Source organism: Brugia malayi (assembly GCF_000002995.4).
Source record: "Brugia malayi strain FR3 genome assembly, contig: Bm_v4_ChrX_scaffold_001, whole genome shotgun sequence".
In the NCBI taxonomy this organism is placed as follows: Eukaryota; Metazoa; Nematoda; class Chromadorea; order Rhabditida; family Onchocercidae; genus Brugia; species Brugia malayi.
The window spans coordinates 12,175,618-12,192,157 of record NW_025062479.1 but is presented as its reverse complement, the minus strand read 5'-3'; the positions used below and the strand labels follow the sequence as shown (position 1 = coordinate 12,192,157).

The following is a 16,540-nucleotide window of genomic DNA, read 5'->3' as shown; positions in this document are numbered from 1 at the left end:
CGAATATTTATTGAACAGTTAGTCAGGCAAAAATCCGCAATACTCTTTACTCCACTCGAAAAACCAAAAAATTATGATTTTTTTTTAATTCGATTGCAGTCACTCTTCATTGTAATTTCCTGTTCAAGAAGATAGTTATTTGAAATCTTTTTCATTGAAGTACTGAATGTCGTGGAAATTTAAAGTATCCTTAAGTCTTTATAGTTACAATGTTTAAATGTAAACTTACACGTTTGGTGTTGGCAGTATTTATAACAACAGTATTATTATAGTTGTGGACTAGTTTATCTGCATATACATTATTTCTCTTTTAATCAGGATATGACCAATGGATAAATAGTTTGATATCAAGTAAATACTGTGATTCTTTCTTTCCTTTCTTCCCACTCTTTCTCTCTCTCGTATTGTTCGATCCTTTCTCGACTACTGCACTATGTTTTTGAAAAAACCAAATTCTCCACCTGCTTTGATAAGGATGTACATGAGGTACGGAAAATTGTGCCCATGTATTTAATAGCAAAAAGATTCATGTTCGAAAAAGACACTTAGTTTTCTTCAAAACGGAATTTTGATAACGACTTGATTTAAAAAGCAGTATGGTATAGATTAGGTATAGACTCAACGATGTTATTACAGCCTCATATTCGGCTGTACATTTTTTCTTCAAGCAATGAATAGGTAATTTAACACCAAGACAAATAGATATTTTTGGCTTTAGTAATAAAATTCCAGAAGTTAGATGATTAAGAATAAGAGTTAGATATGCACAAAAGAAAAGAAAGGTACGGCAAATAACTGAATCTTTTGTTTGCAAAATAAGTCATTAAAGCAAGCATAAGTTTATTAAAAGAATTAAATTTAATGATTTAATGTTTTGTCAAGTGCGAATAGGGACAGCCATAAACTTTAGGAATCGTGAATTCTCTGATAAGGTTACAGCCAAAAACAAAGATTCAAAGGTATTTGCAACCATAACAAAGTTAATAGCAAGCTATGCATAGATTTATTTTCTGAATTTTCTGACTAAGTTACCGTCCAAGTTGATTAACTAATGCAATATTATTGCCTTAAACTTTTCGCCATAAAGTTAAAACTTTTAATCGTCGTATATAACAAAAATGATTAACTAATTCATCTTGTTATATTTCATATATTCGACGTACTAAAAATGGAAAAAATGAAAGAAGCAAGAGTTAGACAAATTATTACATGTTAGGACATTATTTAAAATTATTACAGAGTCACATTCTCAAATGCTTGATTGAAGATCTCTTTGAACCTTTGACAAAAATGCATGTTCTACATTCGTCTCAATTTCTACAGTTTGTTCATTTCTAACAAATTCAAAGGTTTAAGCATTTGAGAATTTAATAAAAAACATTAACCTTTTCCATTTCTTCATCGAAATGGCAAGCACCAATTTGACATTATTTATTACTGATCAGCTGGTTAGATCATTTCAATTAAATTGAAGAAAGCATAGGTAACAAATAAATGAATGACCTCTATAGGTCTCACATATTGAGTAAAGATATATTTTTGTTATAATTGGATGATCAATTGGTCGATTGAAAAACGTAACATACTGAGTTGCAAATTTATTCGCAACACTAGCTGTTTTGGTTTTAATTGTTTGGGCCTCTGTGGAGCCCAAAATTCATAAAAATCTTAGACATCGTTTTGAAGTCATATCGATTTTCTTCACAGTCTTGAAAAAAAAAAAAAAATTTCAAAATAAATCCTATCAAAACATTTTGGGAATGAACGTTGCAAAATTATTTCTATTGTAAAAAATTGATGATAGACATTGAACAAACTCATTTAATGTCTTTTAAATGACTTGTTAAAATTTAAATAATTGTCAATATATGTTGCGTCTATATTATTTAAGCAGTTTGTGTTTGAAAGACAATATGTTAATGAATCGACAATTCCTGGAAGTTTTCAGGAATTGTCGGGAACTCAAACCAGTTTTGTTGCCGGTCACTTCATAAACTTTTGTAAGTTGGCAATGAAAACAACTTTGCGACTTATAAATATCCACATGAAAGAGTAAATTATCATTCTTGCTAGTTGATATTCTTACTACATATTACAGTTAGCATTTCTATAGTATTACCCAAATGTAGTCATTATTCTAAAACAAAAAGCAGTCTTAAGCTGCTATATTGTTTTATCGGATTCTGCCTTGAAATCTCATTGTTTAGACTCTTTTAAGAAATAGTACTAATATTAGCTAAACAGTCTAAGACATCAGAAGACAGAGGAGGTGAAAAGATTTATTAAGTCTTATTACGTATTTCCTGAAAGCTTATCATAATAGCTACTTCTGCTTAAAATGATTTAGAGAAATCTTAATGCGTGAATAATTTGTAAATATGCAAATTCACATAAAAATTAGGAAAAATTTTCAGTGACAGTTATAAAATTTAGTCACATTTTTTGTAAATCAGTGAATTAATAAATGATACCTAATTTCTTTTTTTTTTTTTATTAAGGGAATGCCATTGATGAAAAGAACATAATATTGTTGATGTGCGATGAGAGGTGAATTGGTTGTTAAATGCTTGTTTAAAAAAAAAAAAAAAAAAAGTGGAAAAGTAATGAAGCAAATGAGTGGCGCAATAATTGTTGAAATCCCACACAATAGTAAATATTTGCCGCTGAAATCAGTCCAAAAAAGTTAATAAATGAGCAGTGGCTGTAAGCCAACGCATTTGGCGAAGCGTAATTAGAAGAAATACGAAAGCTAGGGAAACAAAGCTCTGAATAAAGCATTAAATTAAATGAAGTTGTAGTGATGAATAAAATAAGAAGAGACCATAGATACGAAAGTCTTTTACTCTACCATTAAGGGCTCTCATTCATCTGTGTTGCGAAAAGGTTTTTTAGGGAATTTCTCAAAATGATGCAGTAGTTTGCATGTGCAGTGTATTGCAGGAAGTGAAACTAATGAAAATGAGTATGGCAAGGAACGCACATCTATTCAGCCACTTCAAAATGCTTTGAAATGGGGAAAAGAAAGGGTGATGAGTTTATAGGACAGTTAAAAATACATTTTATTTCGATGCTATAAAATTGCACCTCAAGTTAAATCACAAAGTCCCTATAAAAATAATCAGTAGGATTGATTAAAATATCATAGGTAACAAATATAGTGTTTTGATTGATTCTATGTAAGTTCCTAAATCACATTAGCAGGAGAAATCAAAATAAAGCGGCAAAATATAAAGTTTTTTGCACTCTTCATGTTAAAAAAAAAAAAAAAAAACGAACGTAAACTGAATCACCAATTTATTTCTTTGAAGATTTAGGAAATCGAGAAAAGTAAAATGGCATTTTTCCCCAAATAAGAGACGACGTATCGTATCAACTCTATAAGGAGACTTTATTGGCATCAATGCCGAAATGGTTCTAGAAAATTTAAAACTTTAAAACACCACCCGTTTAACTCCAATTGTTTTTATAATGCAAATTTTTAACTACTCTAATAAAAAACAAATATAATCCACTTATACGTTCAGAAAAAAAAAAAAAAAAAGAGACAGCAAGGAGTTATTAGCCAGCGGAGTGAAGTGGTTCGAGAAGATGAATGAGTTAAATAAGTAAAGTAAATTTAAAAAAAAAAAAAAAAAAATTGGAGAAGGGAAAAGTGAAGTAATAAAATTTAAAAAAATCTGTGAATAAAATTAACCTCACTTATAAAGAGATGCGAATAATATCATACTGAAAATGGGATAACAACAGTTTGATCATTTGTTTTAATGTGTTTTTAGAATAATTTAATGCATTAAAATATACATTTAACGTAAAAAAAAAAACTCTCTATTCTCTCTCTCTACACTCTCTTCCCTCCTCCCATTTTTCCCCTCTTTCAGGTCATTTCAGTATTAAAGCAACAAAAAACAATTGCTAGTTTAGTAAATAAATAAGTTTTAAAAGATAATGTTGAAAAAGAGCAAAGTTCATTGCAAAAGTCAAATTGTTTATATCTTTTGACGACTGGCATTTGCAAGTAAGGTACAGGCACTATAAAGTATGTGTCATGCGAAAACTTTCAAATCAGGCTTCCAAATCTTCCATTCTATCAATTTCTACCTCATTTTATCAAAAGTATTTGGTATAAAAGATGCAACTGATTCACAATTATAAGAATTCTGAACCGGTCGGGTGGAGTTGTATATATTTTGCATATAATTCATATTGATTTAACTAGATGGTTCGAAAAAGATTTGCTAGAGAGAAATAGAAGGCTTTAGAAGCCAAATTTATGTGAATTATGTATTTTGCAATGAATGAGAAGCAATGTGTTGGTGCGAGAAATTTCTGATTGGAATGGCGGAACTTATGAATATTTTTCATAGATTAGAAATCGATTAGATTAGAAAACCAAAAATTAATTCTCAGATGACAAAAATGAGTTATCAAATTCAATTTATTAATAAGTTACAGGTTGCCTCGTATTCCATGTTAGCAATGATTAAAGACTGCAATTTTTTCCAATAAAGACAGAACTTTCCAAAAAGATCTAAATCAAATTAAGCACCAAAGAGATAAATTCGCTTGGATATTACTCAGTAGAAGGGAAGATAATCATACTCAATTAAAAATAAATGATCTTTAATCAAAAAGATGAGCACAAAACATTGAACTCGCTCACATATAGTCTTAGATAACTGAAGTTCAAAAGATCAAAAGGCTAGTTGCATCTGAAACACAGTATTTAAGAGATATTGTAGTAACAATCATAAAGCATGGCCTTATTCGAATTAAAAAAAATCCTTGAAACTTTGCAAAAAACTAAGGTTATTTTCGAATTAAACTCGAATAATTTTCATATGTAGATTAAAGTTCCAGCACATCCTGTTAAAGTGAGTGTAGTGCTGGCAAAAGAAAGTTATTTTCTGTGAAAGAATAAATTAGTCTCAGTTAAAAGTTTGTCGTTGGGCAAACTAAAGTTTTCCTTCATCCCTCTTACAAACTGCCATTTCGTTGTTTTCCTTGCGAATTGCCGCTTGCCAATTCAGCTTGCTTAGCTTTTGTTGGCAAATTCGTGCAGCTATTTAATATATTCATTCGTTTAAGGCCTCTTCTGCCGAATGTTTTCTTTAACTTCAGTGCATTGCAATGCAAGTGAGTAGTTAAACTGAAGCTATTCATTATTTAAGCTGTTCACACAAAGATGAATCGCAATAAACTTCAATTATAGAAGTGTTTTGTTAATTTTGAAAATTATTTCATCGTCGACCATCTTTTTCTCAGTGAATTACTGACCTACACGTATCCTCCACGCAGTTTTTCTTTATTTTGCTTAATCTAACGAAGCAGATTGTCGAATCTAAATTCCATCTTTCAATTGTAGAGGGAATATATTCGCCAAGTGTATCACATATCCATAAAAACATTAAAATTAATGTCCCATTTCGAAATTATCGTTCTTTGCTTCCAAATTTTCTCGATTCGTCTGAGGAAATACTTCAAAAGAAAGGGTCACTTCAAAATTGTCTCACTTGATTTTCTTTTTGTTTAAATACACATGTCTTCTCTAACAAAAAACATTTTTTATTGAAGGACCACATATCCATAAATTAATGATGGAGAAATGAAAGAAGAAATAATATCAAATTTAAATAAAAATTGTTAAAAAGAACAATCATTCTTAAAACATTTGAAACTAAACTAAAAGTTTCAACGAATCAATATATCGAATAGAAAGAGATCCAAATATTTGATCCAGGAGCAACAAAATTACCGATAATAAACTTCGATAGTGTGATGTATATTTAGTAACAATGGAGGCATTAAGATTGCTAACCTTCTGTTGCAATTCTTCCTCACTCCTTTAAATTTTCAGGATATTTTGCAATAGATTTTTGATTCTGGAATTTTATCTTGCTATAATTTTTTTAACGAAAGCCGATAGCAAAGAATGGATTCCATATCAAAAGATTGAAAAAGTGACAAAGTAATATGGAACTAAAAAAGGTATCTCTTAATTACAATAAAAACTTTTTGGAATTGAAGTGTTAGAAAAAGATATTTAAGAACTGTAGGATGAAAATTTGCATTTCTTGTAGTGGTGGTATGGTAAAGAAGTTATTCTCGATTCAGCCGCATTTAAATTATAAAACACTTAGCTAATGAAATACAAATATTAAAATTTTTCAGTTTTGCTCATAAATCGGACATATATTAAAATACAAATATTAAAATTTTCAACTTATAAATGATTGACACTACGAAAATAACTGCTCAGTACCGTTACTTTAAAAAAAAATACAATCAGTGGTTCTAACTCAGCAGTACGGCCAACAATAAAAAATTGAATATATTAATTGCAATGAGACTTTCAAGTAGTGCTAGGAAAGTGATTGTTAAGCTTGAAAAAATACCTCACTAATCTTTGAAGTTCTTTAGGAAATCCTGCTTCACTCCTTTTCTTTCTCTTTTCTACCTTTTGTATTTTTTGTTTCAGTTTTAATTCCAACATTTACACTGTTCTGATTCTCATAATCATTGTAAGACAGTGTGTCGATTCCTTAGAAAAAAATTCAAACCATCATGGTGCCGTTCTTGCAACAGGTATTCTACAGTGCAGCCGTGCAGGAATTTCGTTATACAATCCTATGACGTTAATTATAAAATCATGTTTTGTGATAAACCTATGAATCAGATTGCCATATTTCCGATTTGTCTGATCTTGAATGATTAACAATTACATAGTTTAGATGGATTTTATCACTCGAATTTTTCTACTTCTGCCGACATATCTTATGACAGAAGCGAAAGATTAATCAAACAAAAAGCGAATAGTGAACAGAGACCATAAATGTTACGGGTACATCCGAAAACAAATGCTCAGGTAGCTAGGATCGATTCCCCCTCCCCGTCCCCCTAATTTACAATACCATGTTTAATTTGTGTGCACGACGCTACTGGTTATATCGGAAAACAGATAAACCTATGAATAATGATTAAAAGATATCAGGACAAAAAAAAAAAAAAAAAAAAAAAAACTACAAAAGACTGTTTTCAATCTTCGAAAAAATAGTGCGGTAATCTTGCAAGTGCAAATGCTCACAGTGAGAACAAATACCACTCCATAACTGATAAATAATGTGATATATGATAAATCAGGTCAATTGAAAGCACCACAACAAGATGACAATGATAAGGATCGGATATGGAATAGGAGGTGGAACATGAATTCCTGCATAGGTGAGCTTTTTTTGCATCGTAATAGATTTCACAACATTTGCCTCATATTTCACGTAGGACTGCATTAATGAGGCGTATTTAAGTCAGAATGCTCATCATACGGTAGTTAAGCAACGATACATTTGCTTCATCCAAAAGCATGTAAATGCATTTGTATTGATGAAATGTAAAAGACGTGGTACAGAAGAGCGGAAATAAGTAATCAGTGAAACCTCTTCCTTTCATTATGGTCGAAGTATGCAATCAGTAATTCTACACTGATTCATCATGAACACTCCAATTTGGCCAGTATGGATTAACATAATCAAAATCAGGGAATTCATAGCCTTCAAGGTTACGCAAAATGTCAACATCACAAGCACTCATTTTCACTGATAACTTTCTGAACTGCGAATCGAAATTCTCCGTCGATTCAGGGCTTTTCTGCAAATTCAATCTTATTATGACATCATTAAAGTCGTTTTTAAAGTAATATGCAAATTGTGATGAAGCAACTCATGGTTAACATCTGTTGATTTTATGTGTCAGCTAATTAGTTTCTGAATGATACTACTGTTTGTAACTATTATCAAAAAACTCGAACCAGTGTTGTATATAGCAAACAAAGCCTCATTGTACACAAATATTTAAACTTGAACTATGAGTTGGCAACCACGGATTTATATCTTAAACGTTGAAATTTTCTCAGTTTTATATAGCTTAATAAAATTTCAAAAAATCAACATGAATCCATGATGAGAAAGAGCTGATCAAAATTATTTCATTGTATTTCGAAATGTTGCTACAAACAATGTGATAGCAATTTGAACTAGCAGATTACTTACCAATTTTGGTTTAAAAGGTGGTTGAACTTGCCGCCTTTCAATCTTATACCAGTCAATTCGTTTAAAGAATGGATGTTCCTGAAAATGGAGTTTTCATAACGATGGAACGCTTCATTATCGTTGACAACATGAAAAGTTAATCGTCATCCAAATGGTATTGAAAATAAAGCCAATAAATTGTAAGATGGGATTTATAAAAAGAAAAAAAAAATGACATTTTTGTCTTTCCAGAAATATGTGGAAAAAATGTTTTGTGACTAGCACTAATATTTTAGAGAGAAGAAGAGATCAGTATCGATCATTCATCACAGCACTGAATATTTTCAAGATATAACAAAGCCTTTCTGACGATATTTTTAAGAAAAATAAATTTTTGAAACGAATTACAAACTTTAATTTCTCTAACGGCCAACTGACCACAACCTAGGCGTTTCTCAGGACTTTTCTGTAGCAACGCCTTACAAATAGAAACTGCTTCTTTGGACATTGACTTCGGGTATGATATGCTGTGATCTGTTATTGCTGCAAACATAATTTCGAGACAACAACAGACTTTAAATATCTCCAAAATAAACATTACTAATAGTCGCAGTCATCCCTTGCCGTAACTAACCGGTCTCTCAGTACATCTAATAAATTAATTATGAATCTTACTGAGCTATAACTAATTTAGCTCGAATATACTTTTTGCTACTTCGTATTTTTTAAACAGTTCTATTAAATTTGATACCTGCGAATAATTCATCTTCGTCTTCACCATCGAAAGGCGGCTGGCCAGCAAGCATTTCAAACAGCAATACTCCATAGGCCCACCAGTCAACTGACTTATTATATGGTTGATACAATATTATCTGAAAGGATGCTGCATGTAAGAATTTAATGAACTGTGATCACAATAAGCAAATCGAAGATCACATTTCAGAACACAGTATTTATACACCGGAAGTTAGCTACGTGTCTCACAGTCATCCCTATTAGCGATGTTGAAATGATACATACTTCCGGAGCAATGTAATCGGGTGTACCGCAAAACGTTTTTGTCTTTGCATTACCGATGATGTTTTCTTTGCACATACCAAAATCCGTGATTTTAATATGCCCGTTTGTATCCAACATAACATTGTCCAGTTTGAGATCACGATAAATAATGCCTTTGGAATGAAGAAAGAACAAACCAATTGCTATTTCAGTAGCATAAAATCTGCAATAACAAACTTATGGTCATCAAACATGCTTCAAATGTTTATCGAAATTGGACCGCTAGAGCTGGAAAACTGATAATTTTATATTGACTATGTCAAGCACTCAAGCTGATTGAAGCTTTGATTTAGACATAATTTAATCTAAACAGAGATTATTACTACTCACGCAGCTACTGGTTCTTTGAACTTTCCCACTTGTTGTATTTGATACATAAGATCACCACCACTCACGAATTCCATTACAAAATATAAACGATCCTGAAATAAGCTTTTTCTGTACAAATTATGTTTCGAAATTTAGCACTTTATGATTTAGAATAAGATGCAGTTGCAACTTTAAGCAGTTTGCAATTTAATGGCAAGAAAGCGTGAGAATGATGAACTGATTATAGTGAAAAAAACTACTGAAAACAGTTTAAAATGAACAACATGCATTTCAAATAAACAAATCAGATGTCGTTTGCAAAGATAACTGCCAATCAACTACTTAGCTAGAAAAGGACGAAACTTTCACCGAAGTTTGGAAGCATGAATAGAGAGTAACAAGAAAGGGTGGCTTGTCACAAAGAGACAACACCCGCTTTTCAGTCATCGCACATTCCATATCGTCGTCTTGAACAATAACATCCTTTTTCAGTATTTTCACTGCGAACAGCTCCTTGCTATCCTTATGCTCACCAAGTAATACCTAAAAAGATAAAAGAAACGGAAACATGTAGTTTGCTTTTGAATAGTTTTAAAAGTTGAAAAGAGTAACCTTTCCAAAAGAACCTTTTCCAAGCACAGATAGAAAGTTAAAATCAGTAGATTTGATGGTGTTTTGTTGTTTCAGCTCAGACTGAAGTCGTATTGGTGATTGCTGCAAGATAGGTTGTAAATTTACTAAAGGCTTAACAATATAGAGACTAAACGCAAGCGACACTTTCACAAACACAAGTTCTCGCTCATTTTCCTCTCATTTGCCATTGCGAATTAACCGGTAACTCAGTTTGACGATAGAAATCAAGAAGGGATCAAATTACGCTTCCTAAATCATTGTTGTTTCCAAATTCCATTGTTTTTGATTTTTGCAGGGGAATTAAATTCCAGCTTGTTTTTCATTTTTTTTTTTTTTTTTTTAAATCACCAGCATCAACATGTATTTTTCAGAATTCTAAACAACTTAAAATTTCTTTACTAAAAACTTTAAACATATTCGTTTCAGTCTCAAAGGAATTGGTTTGAAAGTACACAAAGTTACATTCCGATTTCACCTTTTTCTGTCGTATCTCCATTTCATCAATTTTACTCCTGATTTTCTCAATTTCGGCTTCAGATTCAGGACTGACTTTTACGCTATAGAATTCCCCTTCCTCCTAAAATCTCGTTACATTGTTAAATTTAAACTGAATAAGTTCATCTAAAGTCTATCTAATAGAAGATAAAGCAAAGAATAACAGATGAAAAAGCAGTCAGTCAGAAAAACTCACTGCGCTAAGTAGTTTGTACCAACCCTCAACAGATTCCTTCATCAACTCACTGATGCCAAATGAAAGAGAACCCATAAAATCGTTCCTAGAAGTACGATCCCAATCCCAAACTTCGACAGATAGCCTTTTACCAGCATCTGCTGCTTCCAATTTGCTAAAATTTAATTCAAAAAATAAAAAAAAAAATAAGACTTGAATATCTAAGTGCATATGGATAGTTTAGACTAAGCCATATGGAATCAAAACTTATTGGTAAGCAATAAATGAATTTTCTTTTGATTTATAAGTATAAACAGATGATTTAGGAACAAATAAAGATACTTACTATTCAAAACATTCATTCCACACAGGATTCAAGGTGGATCTGATTGTTTTACTTTTCTTCTTAGATTTTGAAGAATGATCATCTGGTATCAATTTCAACTTGCAGTAAGGATCGGAAAGGCCATTTGGATCCATAGGTATTAAATTACGTGCCTCAGTCACTGAAAATAGGCACAGACGATTGAAAACACCCTGTCTTACTTCATCAGCGAATAGGGAACCAACCCTCTGTATGCAGCCTCCTAGTTTAGTTTTCAATAATATTTGTGCTTACTATTAATTTAACCACAATAAGAATTTATGAACAGTGCTTTAGTTCATAATCAGATATGGAGCTCTCACTGAATGTTTTGAGCCATATAGCAACAGGAGATGATATTATTAAAAGTGCTTAAATGCCTAACAAGGGACGGGCACGTGTACTGGGTAGAAGTTTTCGCCTATTTTTCGAAAGAAGCAATAACAAAAGTAATTCAAATAACAAAAGAAAATTGAGGAAGCCTTCAAACCTACGGAATATCACCTGTAAGCAGTAGTATTACTTTCTGTCATTAAATTAAAACCAGAATGCAATCATACTTACTGCTTTCACAATGTCTCCGACATCTAATGAGATATACTTCTTTTTATCTTCTACTCATTTTTTTTTTCTTTAAATATGTCATTTTATTTTTTTAAATACTAGTGATTCATTATAAGGATTTAAACTCAAAACTCATTCAGAGGAGATAATCAAACTCATTACGAACCTACAAAGAATTAATGTTTTGAAAGTCATACATGCTATCATTCCGCCATCTGTTATGCTACACTGTTAACTAGTTAACACTAATTGATTCTGACTATTGTAATATTTAAGATTGGAAAATAGTTTAAGATTTGTTTCTACTGAAATAGTGAACAGCTAATCACACCTTTAACTTGCAGAAGATCATTGTCCACTCGAATTGAAAGATGTATCCTACCGCGTCTTTCGATGTAATCTGTTCCGCACATATCAGGCACATATTTAACACATTTATGATGCACGTTGACATCACAACACTCACATTTTTTACCCTAAAAATGGTGTAGAATTGTTTACACTTTTTCACCATTACTGATTAAAAATCAAAACAAAATTATTAAGCTGACAACCTGATGAATGATACCATAAAGTAAAGATCCACAATGATCACAAAATGTTGGCGACGAATATGAGTGCACTTTCCATTTATGTTGTTGTCGTGGATCCTAAAAAATGTAGAACTGATTGTATCAAAAATACTTTTTCAGTCCAGCACCTTTAGATCATTGCACAAATTTTGACCCAAAAAATTCATCCTTGAGAATGAAGCCTCGAGAAGAACATAATGGAATTCGAGATATAAATGCAAGTTTTTTTTCCTAGCATTCGCCAAGAACTATAAGTGTGTACCAAACGAAAACATGTCATATGAAAAGTATGGAACTAACATCAGTATCAACGCCTTTGTCAGCACCAGGACATTGAAAATTGACAAACTGATGACATCTTTTATGTACTACAAGTGCGCATACTGTAATTATTTAATTTAGATGTAATTTCAAAGCAAATTAATCCCAAAATGTCAATTTGGGGTAGAGAAATATTAAGAGATTTTAAGTTGATAGTTTATGAGTTAAGATTTTAGGAAGACACTGGAAAGGAGAAAGAATAATGACTTACCCTGACACTGAAAGCCCTGCTTATTAAGACCCCAAAGAAATTCCTTGCAATGTGAACAAAACGTTGGTTGTTTGAAAAATCGTGCAATAAATTTATGCGCTCTGAAGACTTACTTTAATTGTTCAACTTTTTCGAATACCATCATTTTTCATGTAAAGTATTGTGTAATGAAAGGAATAAATGGCCTTAATTATTCTTAATTAATTAAAGCCGTGTGCTTGAAAAAAGAGAAACAAAATCATACTTGACTTCATGAACATTCTTTTGCCTTAATGCACCTTTTCGAACGATGCCTTTACCTTCAATCCGTTGCACTGAAATAAATTTCTTTTTGTGTTTATTTTAAAGAGCCAAATGTCAGCTTTCAAAATATGACCGCTTCTTGATATTGCAGAAAACTGCAACTTTAATAAACCAATTTGTTATAAATCAATTATTTAACATCTGCTATGAAATTGCTGTAGAGTTCAGCTATCAAAGCACAGCTTATCACAAAGTTGATTTGAAAGATTGCTTCAAAGATTTCTGTAAAAGCGAGTAATTTTAATAAGTTGAAGTGCCTCACACGAACTGAAAGTTCCCGTATGCTCTGAAGTAATTTCCAAGGAATTAAAAATTCCCTGGAAATTATAGGAGCTATCCCTGATTAGTTTTGCATCTTTCAGGTCATTCCACAGAATAACCAATTCTTTTTTTTTTTATTATAATGAAAATATTCATAATGCAGTTCCTTTCAAGCTTCAATTCAATTAGTACCAATACTTCCTCATATCACTAATTTTGAGTAATTAAAGTACATTTAAATTGACGATGATTTCACCGCAATTTGTTTGAACTGCTTCACAATTAACATTCAATTTTACCAAGAATTGCACTGCTGAAAAAATCAGCTTTAAAAACATTGCAAGATATCGGTATTATAAAGCATTTCTGAGAGAACACATTGAAAAGATAGCCGAAGAAAATGTTCTAAAATATGTTGGTACACTGAATGGAAAGATGAATTTTGAGACACTTCTTTGGCAAATAAAAATGTCGTAAACAAATTAGAAGCCAATAATCTGCATAAAACATAACAATTCAGTTAATAGGACAATCAATGATAAAAAGCGCAGCTAATCAAGTCACAAATGCCAAATGGAGAAAGTGACACAAGTAGAATCCAAAAAAGATTTCCATGCAGTTTTCAGCGAATGGCAACAATTCTCACATTTTCTCAGGGCTTTACGGGTTGATAAAAATTTTAGGTAAGCTTGAGATTTCTTCCGTAGTGCATCCCCAACTCGACGACAACTGGATGGCATTCTTGATTTTCCGCCATGTTCTGCACCATCATGTCGACTGTCCTCATTGTAGTCGCTATGTGCATCTAGATTTGCTCCAGAATTAGGCTTTTCAAACTTCTGGTACATCAGGTCGGTACTATTGGAAAAAGTAACCGGTAAAATGATCGCATCCAACGAATCAAAGAACTTTGATGATAATCGGTTACATAAACAGCAGGTTTCTGGATGACAGGATGATGATCCTGAGCTGTTGTTGCCGCACAGCGAATTATGCAGCAAAATCTCGTCAAAAACAGAAAAGAAGTCATTTGCAGCTAGAATGTCGGAACAGGATATGGATGTACGTTTCTTTTTTCGATCTTCCTGATCCTGCGATTGTTCATTATCAATGATCAGATAATTGAAATTGGTTCGCCATTCTTCATCCATTTTTGAATAGTCTATCAGCATTAGGTGTTTTAAAATGCGAACTAACGATTATAGCTATTGATGCATTGGATGATAACACTGTGACTCGCTGAATTAGAATTAGTAATAGATCGGAGGAGAAATCTTCATATATCGAACATACAAATTTGCAATGAATAAATGAAAACTGTATGTTTTGCTCTTCTGAAACGATGAATGCAATTTTTGTCGAAAAGAAATTTTTTTGCTCTGCTTTTCCTTAACATAACAACTCAATGATTCAGCAGTGACCCGTGCACCAACCACGCCATCATGCAACTTTGCCTTGCAACACCATCTCGAGTTATCTATACCTTTCACGAAAGTCTATTCTAACCATTTTGTGCTGACTTATTTCACAGCAAAAAATTCTCAAAAATCAAAACGACCATATATTGATTGAGTAGCAGTAAGCAAGCGAGCATTGGTACATTAGTTTTACTATATGTGTCTATTCATCATGTTCCTATTGTGTCATTTCAATAGGGAAGCACATGTTTCAATACTAGTTTTAGAGGAAATAATTTGCATATGTTATGCGTTACCTCTTATCACCATTTTGAGTTGGTGAAACTTTCAGTTGTATAAGGCTCTTCTAAGTAATTTCTGAATTCATAGGAAAACAATGGCGCAACTTTGCTTATTACATTGTCTAAATATCTCTAAATATAAAAGCCACTTTCTAGGAAAAGGATTTAGGTTCTGCCTCCCAAGAGAAACTGGCAGGTTGGAGGCTATACTCTTTGAAGAATACGAAGAAAACTGATGTGAATAGATTTCTTAAAAATTCCTCAATAATATGCAAATACAATCTTACTTGAAGAACTAAAATCCAAGTCAGTTGAAATGGAATTCAAGTATGACTTTCAATAGGTGTTTACTGGTCAAACTCCAAGAATTATGTTACTATTAGATTTTTCAAAGTATTATACACTTTAATATTCCAAGTATTACATAACAAGTGGAATAGTCAGATTACTTCATATTCGTTAGATATAAAAACATAATCCTTTCTTTTGAAACATTTTCAAGATTATAAATAATTGAAGCATATCAGAGAGAAATGGACATACCAAAAGCTTCGGAAAGTTTCCTGAGTAATTTGGATGATTCCAGCACTGGGTCGGCTCCAATGGAATGACTTTGAAAATCAGTTCGTCCCATTTTATTAACATTAAGCACTGCTTGGTCAAAATTATGAGTTTGGAGGCTATACTTTTCAGTATTCAAGGTATAAGTACAATCACCGCAATTTGTATCACCGTCAGCTTCCGGAGTGTTAATTGGTTCCACATCATTAGTTGATGACTGATCAACATTAATCGGAACAGCAGATTTCATTGACATATCGATGATGATTTCACATAATATTCTTTAATATCTGCTGACGAAAAACCGTTTATACGTCTGCTGGAATAGAAAAAATATTTGTAGTTAACATAATCAGAATATGCAAATAAAATAGGTAATTGCGTATCAAAAAAAAAAAAAAAAAAAGGGAAAAACAGAAAGGATCCGATTTGCACATAGCTTATATACTCGTATAAAAAGGGATGAAATGGGGGAAATGGTTTAACTTAAAATTCTGAAAATGATGAATGGTTTAATAAAGTAAGTATGTAAACAAATCATAATCCCTAACTCGAATAATAAATACAATTAACATTTCCATTTCGCAGTTGATTATAAAAACTCTTCAGAATCAGTTCCGTATATTTCACCAAATAGAGTAAAAAACTGAAATTGCAATATCTAGAAGTCGGTTTACTTTATCCAAGATTTAGATTGATATTTCATTAACAAAAGAAAAGCGAAAATTTTGAAAAAATCGAAGTTTTTACAAAATGCTTCACATTTATGAAATTAAAACCACAAATTACATGAATCAATACTTTAAAAAAGAAATTTCCCAAGATGCAGTTTTCCATTTATTCCCATATTTTTAAAAAACCTACTTTATTCACCCTTTTTATTACATTCAAACTTCCCTCAATAAAGTGCCACTTTACTACAAAAATTAGAAAAGTATAAATGATAATTTTTTTCTTTGTTTTCTGAGAAAATATGACTTTTGTGGTGGAAA

At 31.8% G+C, this 16,540-nt stretch overlaps 1 protein-coding gene across 3 annotated transcripts; it reads right to left on the bottom strand.

The window, feature by feature from the left end:
• Window positions 1–7,470: 7,470 nt before the first annotated feature.
• Window positions 7,471–15,804, bottom strand: Bma-pkc-2 (Uncharacterized protein; the record flags this gene model as incomplete). 3 transcript variants are annotated; one of them, XM_043074571.1, is made up of 17 exons in its annotated part: window positions 7,471–7,641; window positions 8,043–8,120; window positions 8,434–8,564; window positions 8,773–8,893; window positions 9,042–9,243; window positions 9,411–9,502; window positions 9,759–9,932; window positions 10,002–10,103; window positions 10,498–10,599; window positions 10,714–10,867; window positions 11,039–11,198; window positions 11,952–12,096; window positions 12,175–12,270; window positions 12,493–12,575; window positions 12,725–12,825; window positions 12,969–13,038; window positions 15,531–15,804. In XM_043074571.1, the coding sequence occupies 17 exons, from the start codon at window positions 15,802–15,804 to the stop codon at window positions 7,471–7,473; spliced, it is 2,256 nt and encodes a 751-aa protein (XP_042930505.1). The 3 variants fall into 3 exon arrangements, with proteins under 3 accessions (XP_042930505.1, XP_042930506.1, XP_001897666.2); XM_043074572.1 differs by lacking the exon at window positions 10,498–10,599; XM_001897631.2 differs by lacking the exons at window positions 12,175–12,270; window positions 12,493–12,575; window positions 12,725–12,825; window positions 12,969–13,038; window positions 15,531–15,804 and having other exon boundaries at window positions 11,952–12,033.
• Window positions 15,805–16,540: the final 736 nt, after the last annotated feature.